The sequence below is a fragment of the Pan troglodytes genome, chromosome 18 (assembly GCF_028858775.2).
Source record: "Pan troglodytes isolate AG18354 chromosome 18, NHGRI_mPanTro3-v2.0_pri, whole genome shotgun sequence".
NCBI lineage: Eukaryota > Metazoa > Chordata > Mammalia > Primates > Hominidae > Pan > Pan troglodytes.
Genome location: NC_072416.2, coordinates 16,839,547 through 16,865,780, shown reverse-complemented (window position 1 = coordinate 16,865,780; position 26,234 = coordinate 16,839,547). Strand labels below are relative to the sequence as shown.

Here is a 26,234-nt window from a genome sequence, read left to right as displayed (position 1 = left end):
TGATCACTGATGTTCAAGGTGTCGCTATGTTGCTCAGGCTGGTCTTGAACTCCTGGGGTCAAGTGATCCTCTCACTTTGGCATCTCAAAGTGCTGGAATTATAGGCCTGAGCCACTGCCCCCTGCCTCAGTCAGGAATAATAATAATGAAAAAAAAACCTAAACAGGGAAATTAGAAAAATGTGTTTAAGCCAGGGGTGTCCAATCTTTTGCCTTCCCTGGGCCACACTGGAAGAAGAAAAATTGTTTTGGGCCAAATATAAAATACATTAACATTAACGATAGCTGGTGAGCTAAAAGAAAAAACATCACACAAAAAACTCATAATGTTTTAAGAAAGTTTATGAATTTGTGTTGGGCTGCATTCAAAGCTGTCCTGGGCCGCATGCAGCCTGTGGGCTGTAGGTTGGATAGCTTATTTTAAGCCATAGGATTAAACATGCAGCACAAAATGAGTAATAAATACATGACAAAATTTGGCTCAGGCAAACAAGAAGGAAAGTGAAATCTAAGGCAGAGATTTCACTCAAAGTATGGTCTGTGGACCTCTGTTACCTGCCTGTGACCAGTTAGAAAGTCATATAGAAATTTGATGTTACCCCACCACTTGTACTTTACAAGGATTAGTCCATATGCATCGAAAATTAAATGGGCCAGGTGCGGCGGCTCATTCCTGTAATCCCAGCACTTTGGGAGGGCGAGGTGGGCCGATCACCTGAGGTCAGAAGTTCAAGACAGCATGGCCAACATGGTGAAGCCCTGTCTCTACAAAAATACAAAAATCAGCTGGGCATGATGGCGGGTGCCTGTAATTCCAGCTACTTGGGAGGCTGAAGCGGGAGAATCGCTTGAACCCGGGAGGCAGAGGTTGTAGTAAGCTGAGATCACACCATTGCACTCTAGCCTGGGTGACAGAGTGAGACTCTCTCAAAAAAAAAAAAAAAAAAAAAAAGGAAAGAAATATCTAAAAAAATCAAGCTAGTCCTCCACTACAGCCAATTCGAGGACTGGTCAACAGCAATGAAATTTACCATCAAACTCTTACAATGAGTTATTTTCAAGATTAAAAATTAAGAATCTCAAAGAACCCCTGAAAGACAAGACGTGTATGTTGCTCTTTTATTATCTTGCTTTACAAGCACATTTTAATAAATCGTGTCATAGCTCGTCTTTGTGGCAGTGGTATGATGGTAATTCTAAAGCAGGAAAAAACAGACTGCAGAGAGAGTCTCCAAGGATCTGTCATGCATTCAATCAGTTAAGTAAGTACTTGCTGTGTGCTGGACCCCTGTGCTGAGTATGAGGTTACTAAGATAAATCCCTGTCCTCTAGGAACTTTGTGTCTAAGGAGAAGCAATGTGTCAAGGTCCTTTCCCCTTGGGCTACGAATATGAAAGTAAGTATATTTAGGTAGATAAATATATTTTATATACATCAAGTGAGATGCCTGGACAAATTCTATAACCAAACACTGGATAACAGTGAAAATAAAGTATAAAATTTGCCAAAACAAAACTTATCACCTCTAGATGACATAAAAATCCCCAAGACTTTACCAGCATCATAAAGTTCGCCTCTGTAGTTAATTAAAAAAAGAAACCAAAACGAAGCACCTACAACGTATTAATAATCCTACTTAAGAATTATCTTTCTTTGACATCTGTATGGCATAGTTACCATGGACATGCTTCTTTAATTACATGAATAAAAGTATAATAAGAATCTTTGTCAGATTCCTTACTTATAAATACTAGAACACAATACAAGGGGGTTTCATGAAGGCCACAATTTTAAGAGGTCTCAAGGCACATAGGACAGAAATGATTTAACAGGCAAAGCTACAGTGGAGCCAACCCTGACTCCAGGTTTTTTTTCTTGAATGTATACATAGGAACTGTTAACATCCTGTAAAGTGGGTCTTTTCCCATTGCCCTAGTTGACAGATAAAAAGCTGACTGTTAATGGTCTGCATGTAACAGGCAGAAAGAACTGTACTGCAGCAGCACTGAAGGTACTACGAAAACTAATGCTTAAATTCAGGAGTGACCCAAGGCTTAATGTGTGTTGCACTGGGAATAAACAGACCATATTTATTCTTCAAGAAACACTGTTATTACTATTTTCCTTCAAGGAATTCTGGAATGTCAGCTCACTGTGTGGGAATGCCTCTCGTTAAAGCGTCTCAATTAAAAACTTAGCTGGAGACCACGTTTTAAGAGTACGGAAATAAAACACAGTAGTACCAGCAATGCAAGGAAGAGAATTATAATCTTTCATGCAGGTGAAATGATCATGGAGTTTAAACAACTGATGGCTGTTGTGACACATTCTGTATTACTAAAAGTTAAGGCCATGCTAATTGCTGTCTGACATCCTAACCTACTCAAAACAGTAGCAGAGAACAAACAACCCAAATGGATAAGTGTAACTGTTTGTTAATGGTATCTACTCGCATACTTGACATTCTTTTTACTGAATTTTTAAAGCTCAAAACCAGGGTGCAGCAAATATGTGAGAACACAGTAGGGTTTAGTCTCCCTTGCTCTCGCTTTCTGCCTGCTCAAACCTCAGACTGTGGGTTGGTCACTGACCCTCATACTTCTTCTAGGCCAGGGTCACCCCTGCCCTGTGAACTTGGAGAGGACAATCGGAACTGTAGCCATCCACACTACCACTGATGAGTCCAAGCTGTAGCGGCTCTACATTCACATGGAAGAAGAGAAACAAGCTTCCACAACCATTGTGTCAGTCTGCATTCAAGGTGCTGAATTCAAGTCAGCATTTACTAAGCACCTTTTCTGTACCAAGCCCTGTACTAGATGCTCAAGATATAGTTGCTCTCTCTCCTCTTCCCTCCCTCTCCAAAGTAGCTCTTATCTGCTAACAGTCAAAGTCCCTCTCATAGGTTCACATTTTAGCTGCAGGCATACAGACAACAAACAAATTAACATATTTCAGATCATGGTGATAAATGCAATGAAGAAAATAATGCTGAAAGACATAGCTCCTAACAAATCAATGGTCATGAATGAGAAGAAATGCTGTAAGAAAATGGGCATTTTTAATCCCCAAACTTCCATACTTCTGTGAACCCAGACTGCCTCTTGTATAAGGGTTAAAGCAGATAATTGCTAAATTCCTTTCTGACTCAAAAATTCTATGATGCCAGGCTTAACAAGAACATTTTCTGCTGACTTGATCACTCCCATTAAGTAGTTCAATAGTTTTGACTTTAAAATAACACTATTAAAATTTCAGTAAGGCAAAAGCACTATAAGGAGAAAAAAATTATGTACAGCACAAGAATTATTATAAAGCCAAAGGAAACATGGACACCCATTAAAAGACATGTAAATTTCCAATGCAATTACCAAAATATTTCTTACATTCCTTTGTATGCACTAGATTCTCAGTTCCCAATAAATTTGAAACATAATAGGTGCTCAATGTGTATTTGTTGAACAAACAAATTCAGTTCCATCAATGATCAAAACATTCAACTCTCCAAGATTTCAGGAAATGGTATTACCTACTTGTGATGAAGACATAGTGGCTGGAAATCTTTATTACCTTCCTGGAGGGCAGTTAAGTGCCTGCTTTTTGCCTAATAAATCAATTTAAATTCAATTCAGAATTTTCTTCTGGTGAAAGTGTATTACCTTAATATATTAAAAAAAACAAGGCATTTTCTTTCTTTAGGGGTCAAAACCAGAAAGATAATACCTGCGCTGGAGTGTTTGTAGTCACAGGAGATGGCGATTCACTAACTTTTGGCTCACTTGGGGACGCGGCTGACCCCTGTGACTCCTGACTCGCAGGCTGGTCCGGAGACAAAGCGTCACTGCTGTCTTCATCAAATGAGAAATCGCCCTGAGTGTGGGGATAGTCCTCCTTCCCAACGCCTAAAGAAAGAAATGATTTTTGACTTGACTTATGTTGGCTTTGGAATACCAAGCTTAATGTGAAGGAGGAAAACATTGTTTCCTATGAAAATTTATGAAGCTGCTTAAAAAAAAATTGAACACAATGTACCTCCCAGTGCAAGAACACACCACTAACCATGATGTATTCTTGAGTGAAAAAGAAAAATCTAACCTGCATTAGATTAAGACTTTGGGTTCAACTACCAGTTACATGAAGTACAAGCGCCAGGAATCTTAACACCTGGGGATGCAAATGCAATCAGTAAAATCCAGAATGTGGGACATGCTAGAGAACAAAACAAGCCTTTTTCTCAACAAATAAGAAAAAAAAAAAATCCACCCAATAGATTAAGATTTAACAGAAATATCAGGCAGAGGCAACGTGTGGACCTTGTTTGGATCCTGACAGGAAATCCAACTGTTAAAAAAACACGTGACAGGCTGGGTGCGGTGGCTCACGCCTGTAATCGCAGCACTTTGGGAGGCTGAGGCGGGTGGATCATGAGGTCAGGAGATCGAGACCGTCCTGGCTAGCGCGGTGAAACCCCGTCTCTGCTAAAAAATAGAAAAAATTAGCCGGGCATGTGGCGGGTGCCTGTAGTCCCAGCTACTTGGGAGGCTGAGGCAGGAGAATGGCGTGAACCCGGGAGGCAGAGTTTACAGTGAGCCAAGACTGCGCCACTGCACTCCAGCCTGGGAGACAGAGCCAGAGTCCGTCTCAAAAAAGAAAAACAAACAAACAAAAAAACACGTGACAAGGAGGAAAATGGGGCCATGACTGGGTGTATGTTGATACGCTCCCACTTTAGGGAGCAACCCAGCTACACTGACATCTCACCTGATTTCTTCTGTTTTTCTGCTAAAGCTTACGCCAGAAACAAAAAGAGAAACATCAGTAACTAAGTGTGGTAAGACGAGGATAAAATGGAGAGATACTACCATTCTGTACTCATCTGCTCTTCACCTTCCTGAACTAACACTGAACATGCTATTTATATTTCCTAGAAGTAGACAGAAATAAAAAGTTAGTAAAAATATTAAACTAAATAAGTTTAACTTAGAAAATTATTTCAATAATAATGCTACTTAGCAAGCAATTTGGAAAAGTTAATATCCTATCTTAAAAACTATTGTAGTTTTCATCACCCCTGGGGACCTCCTATTTTGCACTGGTATGACTTTAAAGCTTAGGCAATTTGTAGTCAAGAACTGTAAGCAGTACAATCAACCATGATTCCATGCAGTCCTAAAGAGATGGACCCCAAAAGGTGAGATGAAATCAGAATGTAAGAATTAAACCTCAGACCTAACAAGGGAATCTGTTAATCAGCGGCAGATACTAGACTTATAATACATAATGAAATGATAGTAACACAAATCACTGTGTTAATTTCTAATTAACCCAGAAAACAATACTCACGATCGGTGCTAGCCTTTAAATTATATTTGTTTTATCTAAAATTTCCAAGTTTCTCTTTCTCCCCCCAAATAGTAAATTTTTAGAGTCTTGCCTATAATTGCTTCTTTAACACTGGAGTCCACAGGAAGGATGTTTTTCTCTACCAGCTCCATAGGACCAGGTCTTTGAGCAATCTTTTCATTCAGATCATCTGCTAGTCGAGCTCTTTTCAACTTCATCTGAGTAGCCTGCAGGGATGGCTCTGCAAATGTTTCTAAAAGAGGAAACACAGTTTTAACCATTACTCGAATTACTATTTCTATTCCATAATGTTATTTCAGGGCCAACAAACTGAATTTAAACTGATTTAGACACATTTTTGTGTTCTCGACATATTTATGGAAAGAGAAAATGACTGTTTAAGAATTCTCCAGTATGCATTTTGTATTTTTTAGTTCTGGATAGCTTTACTTTGTCTATGTAATTTGGATGCCCACAGACTCAAATTAACAGGACCTTAAACCAAAAGTGGGGCACTGCTATTGTTTGTTTATGGCAGGAGGGTCAAATTCACATTTACTAGGTATTGGGGATACAGAGGATGGGCAAGACGGATGTGGCCCATGGTTCAAGAAGTTGACAGTTCTGGATTTGGCTTCATTGGAAAGTCAATTCTTAGAAGGGAGACACTGCCTCTTAGGGTTATAAGCTTCTCTGCAGAGGTCAATGGGAAGAGCTATCATTCATATTCTTGAATTGATCCCCTGTGTCTCGGTCGGTCATCATAATTAAGAATTTGGGTTTATTTCTGAATACATATCCTTGTGTCTGTTAGGAACATTCAACTATAATATACAGTAATTAATGGTTGTATACAGGCATCAACTCATCTACTTACAAATGCATAAAATTGGTACAACCAATGTAAAACTATAAATACCATAATTCATCCATCTGCTTTATTCTGTCATACTTGTGTTTCTGGTAACTCTTGTTAATGTTTTTTCCATTGTTCTAAAAAATGTTTAGAAATGATGAAAAATAATGATGTGGTGTCTACCCAAAATTCCAAGCTGAAAGTTGCTTGCCTCTTAAGCTATACAGTAGAAGGTCTTTCTATGAAACTCCCCATAAGTCGGCTTAGGATGAACTGATATTCTTTAGTCTGTAGGTATTAATAGAATATTCTTGTGAAGCCCAAGGCTCACTGAAAGCACATGGCTAGGAGGTTACCCTGCAGCACATCTGTGTAGCTTCTCTATCCACCAGCTGAGCTGTATGCTTGCCAAAAGTGAGCCTTGATTGTCCACAAAATGATTCATATCTGTTGTGACCGCTATTGCGAATACATAATTTAACTAAATGTTATGAGAAAATGATAAAACTTCAAAAATAAAATGTTTATTTCTTGGAAACTTAAATGCTTTGGAAAGATTTGATAAAGGTTGAGTCATTAAAAAAATCACTGTCAAATTCGTTTGGGCAATTAACAACTGTAAGAAATTTGAGAAAAAGGTTGCAACATCTAGGATTTTAAAGCTCCGACTGATGTGAACTCTATTCATTAAAGTCTTACCCAAAGAGAAGGCCCTAGCACAAGGTTGGAATATTGGTAAATAAATGTAGACATCTACAAGTTAAAATGTGTGTCCATCTCATTTTTATCATTTTCCCATACAACCAACTGTGGCCCCAATCTTCTGAGATAACACTTCTAACCATACAAGATGATAGTTGGGGAGAATCAGAACATAAGAATTACTCTCAGGTTGATATTTCAATGCCTCTGGTTAAGATCTAGGTAGGACAGACTTCTGTCTTTCTCCTCTCTTACATTACCATCACCGAAGTGATAGCAATATGTATGGAAAGAAAATATTCCCAAGTAAGTAAGTAAGTAGAGCCTGGAATTTTGGTATGTTTCTGTTCCTGGTCTTATTCCTCTGTCTCCATGACTGAGGCTGAAGTTTAGCTGCTGAACTTCAGGAAGTAACTTAGACCCTTGCCTGCCAAATATCTAATCCAATCAAAATCGGGTTAATGTTAAAATACAGTTGGGAGTGGTGGTGGTTTTAAGATCCTTCAAAAAATAAAATGACATTCTTTCTTATTTCAAAAATCCCAACTTGAGAACAGATGTCCTAAAAACATCACTTATGGTTAATTCATAAATACAGTTAAATTTTTAAGTGGTGGGTAGTCTTAAAAAAAGATTTATTTTGAGAGTTAAATGTATTTTCCTTGATTTTAATTATATCAATAAAGCTTGTTACAGTTAGAAGGCAAATTGAAACAGATAGCATTGTTACTACAAAAATGTCCCTTATAGGTCAAGATGTTTTCAGGCAAAGAAGCAACCACTTACTTGGCTACTTACCAGTAAACTTGCTTCTTTGAAGATTCACTTATCCCTGACTGGTAGCTGCTCTACCCTACTACTGGAGTTCTGGAAAAGCCTTTTTAGTCCAGCGGACTTCTGAGAACACAACCCAAAGTAGAGAAAGGGACATACCTCTCACCTCCTGCCCCTGGAATGAGGAGGACAGCCATATAATCAAAGATTCTTTACAATAGAAGAGCCCCTACTTGGGGTCGTAGAGACCACCTTGATGCTTCGAAGTTCTCTACCACATCCTTAATATTGAGAGTTTTTTCTCTATCATAGCAGTCGGTTTACTCCCCACAGAGCTCTTCTCACAATCTGTAATTCACTTGTTTTGCTTGTTTATTAGCAAAAATAGAACTGCCAGCTCCGTGAAGTCAGGCATCCATCTGTCTCGCTCACTTGTTGGGTCTCTGGAGTCTAGCACACTGGCCAATGAAGGAACTCCTCTAATAATGGTAGCCATATCACCTCCTGAAGATTTCATTTCTGGACATGTCAGACCTTTAAGATATTACTTCTTATGTTGAGTTATAATCTAATACTTGGTAATATCAACCTAACTTAATACTAACTCTAATCCTATCATGAGGCCCAGAGAACAAACCTCCCTTCTACCTGACAATTGTCTCTCAATGTCTGAGAAGTTTTCAGATTGTTTCTGTATCTTCTCAATACTTAACACACCCAAGACTACCACAGAATCAAGCTCCTAGTCTTAATAAATTCGTTGGAGAAGCAAAACAATGAAAGAAAATGTAACTTGGGAGTTGATGGTGGAGGTATAAGCTTTCGAGAATGCTTTGCCTTTAGAGAGAAAAACATCCTGGCCTGACCCATGTGTTAACCAAAGATGGAATGGAACTGTCCTTACCAGCCTCGTAAGTGATGAGGTTAGATGACTGAGATCATTTGGCGGAGGTGGACGGGAGGTGCTAATGGTCAGCTCAAGGTGGCTTGTTGTGGGTAAGTGGCAATAAAGAGAAAATGTTGGGTGTGGGCACTGTACAGGTGGACACAGACAAGGTCCAAGTAGTTGAAAATCTAGGGTTAGACTTGTGCTATTGCATTCCTTATGACTTAATAAGTGGATACATGTCCCTCACTGATAAAGAAATCCTCTGGACCCCAGTTTTTTTAGTGGAACAGTATGGTAGAGGCATCTGTGGTACCAGGTGGTGTGGAAGTGTTAGTCCATTAATTGGTTATATGAAGAATCAAACCTTCCCTGTGTATCTAACATAATGTTTTAGTTTTGGGTCTTCATGTTGCTATCCAGTTTGGAGGAAGTAAGGCTGTGGGTTAAAAAGTTATTAAAATGGGAATAAACAGAAATGGTGGAAATTCTCACTTCTTTTCTTGAAAAAATACAGCAAATTAAGAAGAAATAAATCCTTTACCTTCTAAAATGTGCATCCTGACAAGTTCAGAACGATCTGGTCGACTCCGAATCTTGTGTTTCAAAAAGTTTTCAGTCTTCAAAAAGAAAAAAAGTCTTACCATAAATTATTTATTATTTATTGTGGTTTTAAATGTTCTTTAAGGTATTCCATTTAAATAAACGATACGCTTATGGTCATGTGTTTGAGACGAAGAGTAGAAATTAGCACTTAGAAAAACTAGTATCCAACACATGATTTAAACTGTAGCCTTCAAAATTGTACACAGACTTGAAGAGTATGTTGGTATAAACTAAGCATTTATAAACTTTTAAAACTTATGAACATCGAAAGGTCATGTTTTGAAGATAATTTTTTAATAAACATAGGATTTAAATCACTTAAATATCTAAACTCAATAAAATCTATACTTCAGGTCCAGTAAAAATCCACCTAGATAACAAATTTCCTAAAAATCTTAATGTGTTTTCTTTGGTAAGTTCATATCCTTGATCAGATTTTCTTAATTAGAAATGTATTCAACTCTTAAGGAAGAAAGCCTTCATACAGGTTTTATAAGACTGTAAGAAATCATTATTGCATTCTAGAAAAATTCTTAAGAAAATTTTGGAATATGTTTATTTTCATGTTGCATGATAGAAATTTTCCCCAAAACAAAATGAATGAATATTCATAATGGCATTTTTAAAGAAAAATCTTAACAATTATCACGTGCAAGTATGATGGTGCCATCTTAAAGAATAAAGCAGAGTTGAATGTAGCAACGTTTTCTGATTTAGCCATCTTCCCCTACCGTTGGTCAAATGTACAGGTAACAAAGACCCAGTAGGGAAATCATCTAAGGATCTGGTGTCACCACATCCTTGGCTGTCTCTCTGTAGGGGTAACAAATGACAGAATTACCCCCTCTTATGCCTCTAAAAACTGTTGTTACGCTCTGAGAGCAAGAAAGCGAAGAAGTATGATTTGTTCTTTTTGTACAAAACTAGTTACTGGCTTTAAAAGAACAAAATTTGAATGTCATGTATTTTCTGCAAACCTCCAGATCAAACTATCCCAGAGTAAATATTCTCTATGCCATGTATCCTGAAAATACACTATTTTTTCTCTATTGACATATTTAGGAGTAACATTGCTACTTGTACACAGGTATTTTAGAAGAGAGGAGAGAAGGAGAAAGAAGTAGAACATTTTAAAGTGAAATGTCTTACTCTGGCTCGTTCCAAGCTTTTTATCTGTTCATGGAATGCCGCTGGGCTCTTCAAAGCTGTGAGAAAAGAAATGGTTTCCACAGTATAAAGAGAGTTCATACTTCAGTCCAATGTTATAGTATACCATGGTGATAACCCTATTATTAATAGATCACATCTACAGTTCCATTAATTTACTAGTTCCATTAGGAGACCTGCAAAATTTGAAATCTTAAATGTTACAGGATAAAAATTATGTATTTCACAAATAAAGTAGACATTTAAAACACGATTGTATACAAAATGACAATGCAAATATCAGTTCAGACTAGTTCTGACTACTCATAGCAAATCTCCATTGCCGAGGGGACTGTCTGATGACTCCTTGATGAGTCTTTGCTCTTAATGGTCATATAAGCTATAGAAAAAGTCCGTATGTCCTTGGGAGTGATGTAACCTTGAACATCACACTGCACTTTGTGTCCAACAGATTTGAGGTATCATTTATTTAGAACCCGTAATGGGCTCTGTGCTTAACCATGGCTATGTTGCCGTTGGTCCCTGCAATAACCTTGCAAGGAGGTGAAAGGCTCAAAGAAGTTAAGTGAATTCTTGAGGCCATACAACCAGATGGTGGTCAAAGTGGTATTTAAATCTAGAATTTTGAATTTGAAGGGTTCATGCTCTTTCTACCATACCACAGTGCAACTCACAGTAAAGACACAGTGACTCCTTAACATGCTACCTGCTGGTAAATCCAATATTCTGGAATCCTAGTGTGAGGGTAAGCAGTGCTTACCAAATCGTCACCTACAACCGTATTCTATCAATTATCTTTGCAAAATCTTGTCTGCATATGTCCACCATTGCCTGGTAACACCCTGCACTTACAAGCATGGGCAGTCAGATGAGTGGATGGGATAGAGGACTGGGATTCCTTGGGCTGTCACCTGCAAGACTTGACCAATCAGCTCTTACAGCATTATTTTCAGCTCTGGCACATGAAGCACCACAAAGACTCCCAGGAGCCCAGTCCAATCAGGTTTGGCTGAGGACCAGCACCCGAAAGCAGATTAGAGCTGGCCTAGCAATGGTGTCTTAAATATCATAATTTGATCCTCTTTGATTAGTTGGTTCATAGTCAGGAATGTGGTGGTGGTGGTGGTGGTGGAGAAATCTGGCAGATTATCAAAGCACCTTTTGACTGTCACAATGCTAGATTTAAAATATTTAGATTCTCAATAGTAGTCCAGAAAAAAAAGGTTTTACTGGGAAAAATATCTACTCAAGAGCAAAATCATTCCATATCATAAACCAAGAAAGCAGTTTATCATAGCCATGATTCAGAAGACTGGAAAGCATAAATTAATTCTGTAATTTCTTTCTAGTGTTTTGAAACTGAATAAGTTACCTCTTGGAAAGGTCCATTTTTACACAAAATCCAGATACACAATCCTAATGGCCTATACAAAACAGCCACTCCTCCCCACTAAAATATAAAACCACCTACAAACTTGGTGACTAAAGGTAAAGAAACAACTAGAACAAACATTCTAAAATTAATGAACTCTCAAAAATTTCTGAAAGGAACAAACCCTAGGGATAGAAGGGAAATAACTGTACTTGAGACAAAAATATGAATTATAAATGGAATGTTTATCAGTCCTGTAACTGAGATACATTTAATTACTGTATACAGATCATAGCATAGCATTAAATATAATTAACTGGAATTAAATAAGTCTAAGTAAAAGTTGTAAATTAATTTTATGTTTTTTGGCAAGTCTAATGAATTTCAAATCCATTAGTATAGTGATTACTTTAGTCATTTCAAAACTAAAACAAATATTAAAGTTTAAAGAAAGAATGAATGTTAGCCTAATTACAGTGTAAAAAGGTGTTCTGTGTGTAATATAAAATTCAAGTTCCTCTTTTAAACTGCATCTGGATTTTAAAATGTATTCTAAATGATTCACTTAGGTGCCTGATTTTTCCTTGGAAATTCATTTGGTAATTGTTTGTTGATTAAATGGATACAACTGAAAGCAGAGCAAGATGCAGGCTCTTCTTGGACACGCCCGTCATGTTCTGTCACGTTAGGGATGGCAGTGATGGTATAAATCTTACGTGGCATGATGCCCTGGTCCACTAGTTGTTCTCTCGTCCTCCTTTGTTGCAGCCTCAGCTGGAGCACTGTGAAAAGGAAATAATCACCATTGGAGTTTATCGGCAACTGTGGGAGCCAATTTATGTGATTCCAGAGGAGATGCAATTAAGCTTTATCAAGCATCTTCTATTTCACAATTAAAAAGAAGGATATTACCTGGCACCACGTAAGTTGTAAAAGGAAAATTATTTTGTAATTTCTGCCTGTTTAGTGAACACTAAAGTTTACACAGTATAATTTTTTTGTTTAGTTTATCCTATTTTGATGACCAAAGCTATGTATTTGTTGTTTAAAACATTCATAGTACTCAAGAAAGTAAAAATAGTTGGCTTATATATTAAGACTTGCTAATAAATCTAATTTATAGAAATAAGAGACGTGAAATTCTTTGACACATCTTAGTTTTTTAAAAACAAATTAATAGCAAAAACTTATTTTAAGACTGACTATAAGTGGCTTTAAGGAAGGCTGCTTGCATAATAAAAATTAGACCTATGATATATTCCTAATGACCCAAAGGGAAATTTCTAAATTAGGAATTTAAAGTTTAGTAATCTTTGCACAAACATGATACCATATATCTCATTCTATAAGTTCTAAGAAAGTCACAAATCAGTTGACACCTTATTATTTTAATAAAAGAGTAAATTATTAGAACTGGCAGAGAACAAGATATACATTATGAAATGCAGACATCCAGTTTGCCAAATTTAATAAAAAATTAATTTTTTTCTAGTTTTCTCAAGCAGATTCCTTTTATAAGCATCTACATATTTTTATCTGGAAAATGAGACTATTTCAAAATAAGGGGAATACAGGAGGTGACTCTGAAAAATATTTTTCTTGCTTTGCTTTACATTCAAACCAGTTTCCACTGTGATTTTAAGTTGCCATTTTGATTTTTGTTTCAAACCATGGATGAAAACCAAGATTAGAGTGATTAAGAGTCTGCTTAATGGTTGTCAATATGCTTAAAAAAATTACTTATGTGCCTTTCTTACTTAAATGGTGGGAAGAGAAGACACAATTTTCTAGTGAGTGGTGATGGCTGGAACGAGAGGCTCAAATGCAGTGCACGTGGTGTCTCCTCCTTGCAATAAAACCTTGAGGCCTGCAGACGCAGGCACGTGGCCTCCATCCCTTGTGTTTCAGTTGGTCTTGCGCTGACTGCAGAGCAGAGCACAGTCTTAGGTAAAGTTCAGAAAGAATCTAAGCTGTCACATGGCTTTTAAAAATATTTTATCATTGTTTGATATGAATGTCATCATCTATTAGATACAGAAATAAGTTTGGGTTTTTGTTTGGTTTGGGGCCACAGGATCACAAAACTTCATTGATAGCCTATTTAGAACTGAAGCAACTGACAAGATTCTGCTACACAAAGCAAAAGAAATAAAATTTCTTTAAAAAAGATATGCACATTCCTGACATTAAGATGTTCTGTGATACTTTGAATCAATTGTGCGCTAACAGAAAGATCTTTTCCCTAAGTTGATTGAGGATAGTATGTTCCCACTGTACTTTACTAAGAACAAAATAACCAAGGAGCTGACCTGTGCATCTTGCAGCACCCAAAGACCTGCGTACTTTAACATTCTTCTAGGAATGCTAAAGTAAATGCTTGTCTGCATTTAAGATAATCATATTCAAGAAGCAGAATCTCAAGAAAAAGACAACTGAGAGGAGAAAAGGGTTAGAACAGTTCTCCAGATCAAAGGTTGATACTTCTGGAACATGGTGGTCCATGTCTGTTGGAGAATCTCTAGCAGGAAAATCTTTCCTTTCTCCCAAGGGAATCCTCAAAAGAGTAAAAAAGAAAGAGTAATGAAAATGTCAACCACCCCCTTTTTGGTTTAAAACAAAAACCAAACAATGAAAGCACACATTTGTGAGACAAATCTATCAGACACAGTACGTTTTTTGGGTGAATGGCATCTTTGAATGATGCCTACATCTGCAACAACTTGATTTGCAAACCAACACTCTGATGACAACAGCTGGTTAGTCTTGGAAGCATCTCTTGATTGTACATTGGTCATTTCAGGTGCCTTCATTTACCAGGACAGCAGTCCTGTCAGCTGTATCATCTATGACCAGAAATCACACTTTCATGCTAACATGGAAAGAAAGGTACCTGCTACCATGAGGGTAACATACAACACGGATGCGTGTCATTCTGATCTGTTTCTATTTCCAACACTTCTGACACCAGATGTGTGGGCTTTTCCCTCATACCAACCAATTCTCCAATTCTGGATGCCCAACTGGGTGTCCAATGATTCAATTCTGACAGTAGGTACCTGGAGTTAGTGTCAGATCCTACAAGTTAAAGGGCTCCATCCCAAGAGACTGCCCTCACTTCAGATGCCAATTGTTAGTCCAAGGCACTCAGACTTCTGACCAATGAGTTATAAAGTTGGGAGGTTCCCATAATCCCCTCCCCAGGTTTGATAATTTGCTAGAACAGCTCACAGAACTCAGGAAGGCACTTTACCTATTATTAGTAGTTTATTATAAAGGATACAACTCAGGGATAGCCAAATGGAAGAGACACATAGGGCATGGTATGGGAGAAGGGGCACAGAGCTCCCATGCCCTCTCTAGGTATACCACCTTTCCTCTGGCCATGCCTTGGTCTTTCTGGTGATCAGCCCCTATCTGGAAGCTACCTAAAGACCTTCAACTACCTGTCATCTCAGTAGCATACAAAAACCACTCTCATCACTCCAGAGAGTCCAAGGATCTTAGAAATAAGCTCTTTGTCAAGAACTGGGGACTAAGACCAAATGTATAACAAATGATGCTCCTATTACTCAGGACATTTAGGAGAACTTTAGGAGTTCTGTGCCAGAAACCCAAGACAAAGAACACATATACATTTCTAATTATATTCACAATATCATAGACACCAACCACCAATTATTAAAATAAAACAACACACACAAACATTTGTGTTTTCTATCCCATTTTCTATGTGGCCAAACAAGCAACCAAACAACCCTACTTATACTGCTTGAAGGTAGGAGAATAATTTCCCCAATTAACGCTCTCATCATTGCCTATAAAACTTTCCCAAGAAGCAAGAACCTCCCACTACAAGTATTATTCAAAGCAGCTGTGGCCATCAGCCTCCCCCAGGCACATTCATTTATTTAGAGCATATCTGTTACGTGTCTGGGTACTGCATGGGGTACAAATCCATGGGAAAGAGCAGCAGCAGTAGCTGTGAAAGGAAGATCTTTTTTAAGCGACGTTAGGAAGAACATGAATGGAAGGGGAGGCAGAATTGCAAGTAACTAGCCATTTTGTTAAGTATGCTGATTACCCAGTTTTTTTTTTTTTTAGCTTTTATCTGCACCCATAGGTGGACACTACTGCACATATTATATTGAATATGAGGCACTATGCTCTAGCAAGAGATCAGGTACATTGCTACTTTGGGTAGTATTAAAACACAATTATACTTCGGGAGGCCGGGACGAGACTGGCAGATCATTGGAGCTCAGGAGTTTGAGACTAGCCTGGCCAACATGGTGAAACCCGTCTCTACTGAAAATATAAAAACTAGCCAGGCGAGGTGGCAGGTGCCTGTAATCCCAGCTACTCAGCAGGCTGAGGCAGAAGAATCGTTTGAACCCAGTGAGCCGAGATCGTGCCATTGCACTCAAGCCTGGGCAACAGAGCGAGACTCTGTCTCAAAACAAAAACACACAATTACAGTATTACTTGTTGATGTCAACTAAAACCAGTCATTCACAATTGACACAGGCTATTCTGAGAGCAACTACTACTTATAAAAAGTACAGATCATATAGGTATAGACTTATAATTTTGGCAGATATCAAACTTCCTTTCAGAACTTCTGTTCATCAAATTACTAATAAAATTAATGTATAAGTCACAGCAGATATCTGCACCTTAGACAGAGACCATCCAGGAAGAACATGGCTTGAATGATAGACAGCTTAATTGTCATGCGACACAGAAGTCAGGCAGAATGTACTGGTGCTTATCCACGACTGAGGAAGGGGTAAGGGACCCTGAAAACAGAGGACCAGACTCTTTTAATGATCAGAGAGGCATTCACGGTTGTGGGATCAGGAATGCTTTATCAAGTTTTCCTGGGACCTTCATGGATTAAGCCTGGAGACCTCCTTCCTCCCTTTTCAGCCTCCATGCTTACCCTCCATGTTTATATCTGCATGGAGGGGAAAAAAGGCTTAGACCACTGAATGTCACTCAGCCTTGCACAACTGCCTGACAAATTGTGCTTGTGTTGACAAGATTTCATATCTGTAGCTGCAACCAAAGACTAGACACTGGCCTGGTACTGTTTTCCTGCAGCAGAGGCAGTCTGGCAATGGCCTCATGTGTCAAAACTGAAACCAAGAGCATTCTCTCCTGGTGCCTTGCTGAGTGGATGAACCATACTATTGGGTTGACATCATAGCCTCCATCTTCTTAGTAAGTTGAGTAACATTCAGTATCTTCCATGGCCATCATGCAAGAAAAGGATACACGTACAAACTATAGAATCCTCAGGGGACTAAACAGTTCAAAACACTGAGTGTGTACATCCTTTCAGAAACAAAGGACCTAAGTAATAAAGATAAATAGACTTCATGTTACAATTGCTCACATTTGAACATTTTCAAAGAATATTATTTTTGAAAAAGGTAAAGGCTAAACAATCCAACACATGGTCCTAAGAAGTCCTGAAATTTAGAATCATGGTTTAAAACAAGGTGTAAACCTGTTTCATTTTATCAAAAAAGGGGGACAGATATAAAAAAGCATATCTCATACAGGTAGCATTGTATTCTCTGTGCAAAACATTTACCCCAAGTTGACAATTCTACAACAGCTGTATATTTCCAGATGACAAAACTCACAAGAGGCAGGCAAAGCACCCTCATGGATGGAGGGAGATGAGGTTATAAATCCATTTACTTACTGTATGTATCCCATCTTTCCTAACTAGCTTGGGTCCCAGGCATTTTTATTAAAAAAAATCTTTTCACACATGATAGGAGCCAAATATATTCATTACACAAAATATGGAAATAGAAAACAGTAGGATAAAAAAACTAAAAAAGAAAATCACCGATAATATCATCATCCAGAGAGACACAACTAGAGTTACCATGTATTTCCTCTGTCTTTAAGCATAGATTTTGATTCTCTGCTTCTACATACTCTGATCACTCTGTAACTACAATGATAAATATTCTTATTATTTTAGTGGCTACATAAAATACTCTGTTAGGTGGATATGGCATAGTTTACTAAATAGTCCCTGTTTATCACTTAGGTTGTTTCCAATTTTTTAACTATAAATAATGCTGTGGTGCAATTTTTGTGTATAAAGTTAATTCCTCATTTCAGTTATTCCCTTAATTTGAATTCTTAAAAGGAAGACTATTCCAATGTAATATATATAAAGCATGATCATAAAGTAATGAGACTGATTTCCTCATGTATTAACCGCTGTCTTTTGCAATTGTAGCAGACATATGTGAACATGGATACAGATGGCTATTTCATTTAAAGAAAAAAATTTATTGAATTATGATCTTTCATCTCTTAGGGCTAACATTTACAGTTTTCTATTACATTTCAATAAGGAGAAAAGGGTGTATAATTTTGAAATTTTTACTTAATCCTTATTCCTTATCACAACAGATAAAAACAATATTATGTCAATAGAGGTGTTTTGAATTTGCTCTACTTTTATGCAAGAAAAGTAAAAATTTGATTTTAATCCCAATTCCAAAAAAATGAAAGGTAGCTTATCCAATGATAAACTGAAAATGTCATTCCCAGCAATATGGTAGTTTAGATATAAAGTATCTTAAGTGTTACAGCTCTTTTAGAATTTGTCTAGCGGGTTTTCCATTAAAAAAAGTATCTTCTTTTAGTTCCTTTCCCCTGCTTCTTAAATGGTTTAGAGTGCTTTTAGAACAAAATTTTAAGATTCGTTTCCAATATAAAAAAACTGTAAGGCCAAACTCGGTGCTTCATGCCTGTAATCCCAGTGTTTGGGGAGGCTGAAGAGGAAGGATGGCTTGAGACCAGGAGTTTGAGAACAGCCTGGGCAACATAGTGAGACCCTGTCTCTACCAAAGAAAAATAAAAAATAAAAAAAATTAGCTGGCATGGTAGCACACACCTGTAGTCCCAGCTACTTGGGAGGCTCTGAGGTAGGAGGATCACTTGAGCCCAGGAGTTCGAGGCTATACAGTGAGCTATGATTGTACCACTGCACTCAAGCCTGGGCAACAGAGCAAGAACTCTGTCTCAAACAAACAAATAAACACACAAAACAAAACCTTTAAAATACAATAACTTCTTTCATGTGATACTTATAACCCTAATTCAAAAATTTCACATGCTTTTTGAACCAAGATATGTCTTTCCTCTTTTGTTTCCCTAAGTAGAATGTTGAAAAAAAAATTTTTTTTTTTTTCGAGACAGAGTCTTCCTCTGTCGCCCAGGCTGGACTGCAGTGGTCTGATCTCAGCTCCCTGCAATCTCTGTCTCCTGGGTTCAAGTGATTCTTGTGCCTCAGCTTCCTGAGTAGCTGGGATTACAGGTTGTGTACCACCATGCCCGGCTAATTTGTTGTATTTTTAATAGAGACAGGGTTTTCCTATGTTGACCAGGCTGGTCTCCAACTCCTGGCCTCAAGTGTTCCATCCGCGTTGGCCTCCCAAAGTGTGAAATGTTGTCTTAATATGATGTAATTAAAGTGCCTTTTCCCCCTAAAGGAAACAACACATTGTATGCAGCATATTAATAACAAAGAGCAGTTTAGTTTGAGTTGAGCAAGCCGAGGCAAAGCATGGCTCTGGCCCTGAGTTTTCAGTGGGACATAGAGGACTGTATGTTACCAAAACAATGCAAAAATGACACTTTCTGGGGAGCATAATGGCAGGCAGCCATGGTCTTGGAAATTCTTTACGAACAGCTGGATTTCAGTTATGGGTATGAAGGAGTGTGGGAAAGGGGAGAGGGGAGAGGTGATGAACAGCTATCTGTGAGTTAGAGAGAAGCTCCAATGTATATTACTTAATTACAGGACAATGGACAGAATAAACTTTAGGATCATGAGGAGTGAAAAAAAAAAAGCCTGAGCAGTCAAGTGAGGATTAGATGAACCATCTCTGAAGATGGAAAACTAAAGAATACTCTAGAATTGACTATGTATTGACTCTGAAGTCAGTACTAGGTAATAAACAGATCCTAGTTTCAGTTGTTTATTTTTCAAACAGATGTCAGGGTAGTTAAGAGAATGAAGTGGTTGGACTTTGGCAAACATTTATTATGCATTGTTTAAATAGTATTAAGTGAAGGCCTGATCCTGTAAAAACAAGACAGTTTAGAAAAGCCAGCTTCCTCATATTATCTTTTGAGCTTGGATACAGGAGGGATTAATTGGATTCCATTCAATACTTGTTTCAGTGTTTGATCAGATAGCAGTGTGGTGGCCAAATGTAGAATTGCACTTGTTTAATCAGGTAAGGACTTGAAAACAATTGTACTGAAAGGGCAAAAGACTGATGAACTACTTTTCCTTTCTCTTAAAAATAAATGTTTAAAATGGTGGTGGCTATTACTAATTATTACCACTACTATTACATTAGACACTTGGTGAAAATAACACTTTTTTTCTCCAAATATAAAACCATAAGGCTTTAAAAATTTTAGTTCCACAAAGATTCACAAATTTATAGTTCTCTGCTGTGAACAGTTTATTTTGCAGTCAAAGGGGAGAAAGTCAAATCATGAAGGGTCTCCTTCTGAGCCCGGGACTCAAACAGAACACTATGTGTACTGTTAGCATCTTGATTTAAGAATCCCTGTTTTATAATACATTTTTCTTTTATTTGTTAAAATAAAGTATACATGCACATAAAAAGAGATTTTAAAAAGAAAAGTGAAAGTTAATCCATTCTACTTCAGACCTTCAGTCCTTCTCCCCAGAGGTAACCACTGTTAGATTTCTATGGCTCGGAGAAGATGTCTTGTGAATTGTCCACCAATGTTATATATAAAATATGCAAAGGAAGTATATGTGTCAGATAATACTATTTATATAGTTTGGTAATTTGCTTAAAGAATATCATGGAATCTAGCTCTTTTTTTTTTTGCCTTGTAAACAGTAGAATTTTATACAAATATAAAGTTTTGCACCTTCAAAGCTATCACTCTAATAAGACACTTATTCAATTAAACAAATAATCTTAAAAACTATTTTAACAATGTACAAATACATTCACAACATAATCTGCTGATTAAGACTTCAACAAGGTTTATAATACCTACAACAGAATTTACAGATGCCTACAATAGTTTGTAGATTGGTTTAGTTTACAGTTACATAGATTGCTTTAAGAAATACCATTAATACAAATGCATAATTTACAATATCCCCATTATAGCAAGAAAAAGATAGATTCAGAAAATGTCTTTTAGGCATTTATTATGCCAAGTATGTAAATGATTATTCTCATTATGACATGAGAATAATGCTCTTTTAGTGGTAAAAGCTCTATTAGCTCAAGGTCCACTGAAGAGCTTTCAATCTAGCTATCCTTTCTGTAAAATAAATAGAACAGCAGCAATCTCTGGGTATTCCTTAAACTACGATGATTCCACTTATATTAACTGGGCCTTAAGTAGATGACTTCTTACAAATAAAAATAAAATTTTATAAAGTAGTTAATACCACTGGCCCTAATTGTTTTCACTTGCTTGCAAACATCTAAGAAATTTCCCCACGAAGTACATATTAAAAACTAACAATTATTTCTAACTTACACAGAAGCCAAAGTGCTCACTCTTACCATGGAAGCAAAACTTTCTCCTGAAAACAATCTACAGAAATAATATGTAAACATATAGAGCTTTGAGACAGACTAAGAACATCCTCCTATGTTCTATGGATCACAATGCAAAGGTCTCCATTGCCTATGTAAATGAACACTTTCGTTAACTTGGGATATACTGATATTACATGGCCGTGTGCATACCTATGGAATGTGCATACCTACACCACAGAATAAATCTTGACAATGTTTCTAGTGCCAACATATACTTTCTCGCCCCAACTGCTGGAAATAAAAACTTAATATGAAAACTATTTTTCCTTTTTATAAATAAAGTTTTTAAGTGGAAAAACAAAGCCAACACTCCTCGTTGCAACATGGACTAAGCTCTAAAAGGCTCAAAGTCAAGACTTATCTCTTCAGTCGTTCCCCAATGTAACAAAGCACATAAGCTTTCTCTATTCAGGAAGTCTGATCATCTCCAGTGTTTTGTCTTAAAAACTGCTTTCCAAAATATAAAGTAGCCATGCTGGTTAAATTCTTTCTGCTGCCCACCTTACACCTGAGGTAACCATACAGGTTGGCACCTTGTAGCACCACACCCATGATAACCACCGCCAACCACTTTTTACTCTGAAGGAAAAGTGTGCACTGAAGGCAAGTATCACCCACAGCACTGGACAGGCAACAAGTCCCAACCAAAAGATTCCTGATTCAGCCTCTGACACAGTTTTATTCTCTTGAGAGGACTCCTTTCTAGATTCAAACACCCAGTGGCTCTTTCCATCTTCATCAACGTGATTCCACCAACGTAGGCCAACCATTAGTCTACCTGTGATATTCTTCACTGCCCAAAAGTCACATGACAACAAGATAATTGTTACCATACAGGTAATAAAGCTGCTGCTGAGCAATTCATAGAGAAGATAGACGATGATTGCACTGACTCGAAAGAATAAGTGGAAAAACGATGCTCCTGGATGTCTGATTTTGACTTTTCTTGGTCTATTAGTCGTCTCCTCTTCCGCATCAAACAGTGAAACATCTTTAGTGTCATCATTACTATCCTGCTGCAACATGGCGGCCCTACGCCAGCCTTACTTCCGGGAGCCACGTCAGCGCAGCAGCGTACGGGTCCGGGTCGGAACTCAGAATCTAGCTCTTTCTTAAAGGCTGTATCTAACATATGGATGTATTATTCACATACTTAAGCTACCAGATTTTTTGCTATTACAAATAATGCTATAATGAATATCCTCATTCATTTTGGGGGCATCCTTTGATGATATACCTATAAATTAAATTTCTAATAATGGAACACGCCCTTAAAACTTTGATAAGGTCACTTTGCCTTCCAAATGGTTGTGCCAATCTGTAGTCCAGCTTACAAGGTAAGATAGTACCTTTTTATTTTTCCCCTTCCCCACAATGTATAACATTAAGTTTTAAGGTAAATTTAAATTCAGAAACAAAGATTACCTCCTCTCACCTAAGGGTACTAGTGATATCATGTCAAATAATATAAATAACTAATAAGCAGTGAAGAACTGTAAGATATAAAAAGAATTAGTGAGGACAATGGGGCTGGGTTTCTGACTCAATGGGGAAATATTTACCGTGGTTTTCAAAAGCTCAGGGTAAGCTTTCTCTTGAAACCAAACATTTATTTCTAAATTTCATAGAATTTTCTGATGTTCCAGGATAGAAACTTTGAGCACAGGACTTATTTTTTCTTCAACTCCATCATGGCTGAGAGATGTAATGAATAGATTTGAGATACATTTAGAATCAAATCAACAGTGGACAGTGTGTTTGAAGGAGGAAGAGGTCACAAAGATGATCCTGGGTTTCAGGCTTAAGCACCTGGGTAGACCATTTACTGAGATAAGGAATGCATGCTGGCTATTAGGAAGCGCAGTCTTGGGCATGTTTGAATAGGAAGTGGAGATGTTAAAATGGCAGTTGGCTACATGGGTCCCGATTTCAGAAGGTCTTGGCAGAGAGTGGAATTTGGAAGTTGTCACTTATGTAGTATTTGAAGCCACAGGAGTTTGCTGAGGTAGAGAATATAAATAGAGAGGAAAAGAAAGCCCGGGACTGAGCTCTTAAGAAAGCCAACAAATAGAAGCCCTGTTACAGGTCAGATAGGGAAGGAAGATCCAACAAAGGAAGGCAGAGGAAGCTGCCTAAAAAGGCGGAGGGAACCAGGAGGGTGTGTGTAAGAGTTTTTAAAGGAGGCATGATCAAGTGTGTCAAATGCTGCTGTTTTAATCCCTGGAGGAGCTACTTTTGTAAAGTGATGGATGTAAGTCAGGTTGGAGGAGGTCAGGTGTGAACGAGAGGCAAGAGTGTAAGCATGCTTTCAAGATGCTGCCCAGGAAGAGCAAGGGAGAAAGTGAAAACTTGAGGGTGTGAAACTTGAAGTTGGAAAATAGTTGAGCAAGTTTATAATTGATGAAGAGCAAAAGAGAGGGAAGGGGAGAAGAAAGAAATAAGAATGAATACAAATGAGAGAATGAACAAGAGCATAAGAGATAGCAGGTACCTTGAAGGCAGTAGGAAGGGGACAGATGTACAAAGACATCCTTTATTAAGAGACACTTCCTCTATCATAATAGGAGGGCAATGAGGATTGGCGACTGCTGCAAGAAGCTTTACAGCTTTGGTCTGGGACATCTAGGGAGTTCCCAGATAATGGCTTTTAACGTTTTGGAGAAGTTGAAAGAAAGGTCATCTGTTCCAAGTGAGATGGGTAAAGGGAAAGTTAATTTTGAGGCCAGTGAAGGAGGTTTGGAATAATCATTGTAGACTGTGAAGAGAAAGTCAAGAAGAGAAACATGGTTATGCATTACCGAAATGCTCCAACTAGTAAAGGCAACAGCCAGGGGGAGAGAAATCAGGAAACTGCATGGCAAGTTATTCACTGGCTCTAAATGGTATCATTTTTATCAGAGGAAAAGACCATAAGATACAAAATTAGAACATTTAGCAGTTCTTTCTAAAGTCTTTCCTAAAGAAGTTCTTTTCTAAACTGAATATAATTTTAGTTTATAACAATTGCAGCCCAGCAATTCTACTCCTAGGTGAAATAAGAATTGGAAACAAGTACTCAAACAAATACATGTACACACATGTCCATAGCAACTCTATTCACAATAGCCAAGAGGCAGAAACTGCCCAAATGTCATCAACAGATGAATGGATAAACAAATTGTGGCATATCCATACAATGGAATATTATTCAGTCATAAAAATAAATTAAATACTCATACTACAATGTGGATGAAACTGAAAAACATTACAAGGAAAAGAAGTCAGATATAAAAGCTCACATATTGTATGAGTCCCCATTTACATGAAATATCCAGAACTGGTAAATTCAGAGACAGACTGCAGATTGGTGGTTGCCAGGGATTGCGGGGAAGGGAGCATGACAGCAACTGCTTAATCGTTAATTTTATGTTATGTGAATTTCACTTCAGTAATTAAAAAAAAGGAACAGTTAGCAGAACAGACATTATGAAACTAATTTCTCAATAATCACATTTCTTATTTCCTACCAACCCCTGGCTGGCCCCTCTCACCACCATAATTCCATTAACCATTAATAATGATTTGATCTTTTAACAATTTGATAACTACAGTAACAACTACATTATATATTCCCCATCACACTGCACGCTAGATATCTATATTTTGCCTCTATTTGCCCTACTAGACCTCATCCTTATATATCTAGCACCTTCCACAATGCTTACCATATATATAAGTTTTAATAAACATGTGTTACTTAAATTTGCATGGTATACTTACAGCATATAACTGAGTTGCTATTTTCTAAGAAAACAGAATACAATGTCACATTTAAGAATAAATTAACAAAATAATTTTCTATGGGCAAGTGATTATCATGGGGGCAAAACCAACACCATTTCACTTCATTGCGGGAATTTGGAGTTTGGAGTTATTTTTGAATTGCTGATGATGGTAGGAACGAAGACAAAATGTAATTATGTTGTTCTGAAGGGTAAAAGACTAAAAAGGAGGGGCTATGAGTAAAAAAGTAAAGAAGGCCATGAAAAAGTGGTAGATTTCTCCACTTAGAATTAATGCGAAATTCAAGCTGCATTAAAGAAGAGAAAGCACTGGCCAGGCGCGATGGCTCACGCCTGTAATCCCAGCACTTTGGGAGGCTTAGGCAGGCGGATCACTTGAGGTCAGGAGTTCGAGACCAGCCTGGCCAATATGGTGAAACCCCTATTAAAAATACAAAGATCAGCCAGGCGTGGTGGGGCACGATTGTAATCCCAGCTGCTTGGGAGGCTGAGGTGGAGGTGGGGTGGGGATCGCTTGAACCCGGGAGGCAGAGGTTGTAGTGAGCCGCGATCATGACACTGCACTCCAGTCTGGGCAACAGAGTGAGACTCCATCTCAAAAAAAAAAAAGAAAGAAAAAAGAGAAAGCACTAAAGTACTCTCATAGATGATAAAAAGTAGTAACTGAATATCACAAATTTTGGGTTATATTTCAAGGGTGCTAATTTGCCAATTATAAAATGGGTTCTTCTTCAAGGAATTTTAAAAAGTGGAATGCAAACAGGCCAGAAATAAAATGGTGGTTTGTTCTGTAAAAGCTGTGCTATCTGCACTGGGTAAGCAAACTTCCACCAGCACTTCCTGTCTGAAACAAAAGCAGAGCTCCACAGTGTGCACATAAATATCAACCCCAGACACTACAAAGAGCAAACAGCATTTTGATCAGGAATTTTGATATTAAGACTATTTTCTGATGAAAAAGGGAGCAACAACATCAAGTTAACTGAAAAACTATTCAAATTAGTGTTTGAAAAAAGTTAGGCTCTAGACCAAGTGGAAATATTGCCTTTGATTTCAACATAAAGTTTACTGCATTCTTATTAAGTACACAGAATTGGAAAAGGAGGGGA

General features: G+C 37.7%; 1 protein-coding gene and 2 pseudogenes across 21 annotated transcripts in view; 1 reads left to right on the top strand and 2 right to left on the bottom strand.

Moving 5' to 3' along the window:
• The window catches only part of MRTFB (myocardin related transcription factor B), a 272,986-nt gene that overhangs the window by 44,133 nt on the left and 202,619 nt on the right, over positions 1-26,234 (bottom strand). For 19 of the 21 annotated variants that reach the window (XM_063796696.1, XM_001146929.8, XM_054668218.2 and 16 more), the window contains 5 exons: positions 12,422-12,487; positions 10,316-10,371; positions 9,105-9,180; positions 5,434-5,595; positions 3,723-3,901 (listed from right to left, as the gene is read on the bottom strand). In XM_063796696.1, coding sequence (XP_063652766.1) covers positions 3,723-3,901; positions 5,434-5,595; positions 9,105-9,180; positions 10,316-10,371; positions 12,422-12,487 — 539 coding nt within the window. Of the gene's footprint in view, positions 1-3,722; positions 3,902-5,433; positions 5,596-7,698; positions 7,793-9,104; positions 9,181-10,315; positions 10,372-12,421; positions 12,488-13,462; positions 13,629-26,234 lie in introns of those variants that run through there. The other 2 variants (XM_054668220.2, XM_009430338.5) reach the window with 2 other exon arrangements.
• On the top strand, positions 18,315-18,391 carry LOC112205935 (U7 small nuclear RNA; annotated as a pseudogene).
• On the bottom strand, positions 21,651-22,459 carry LOC129137280 (Golgi apparatus membrane protein TVP23 homolog B-like; annotated as a pseudogene).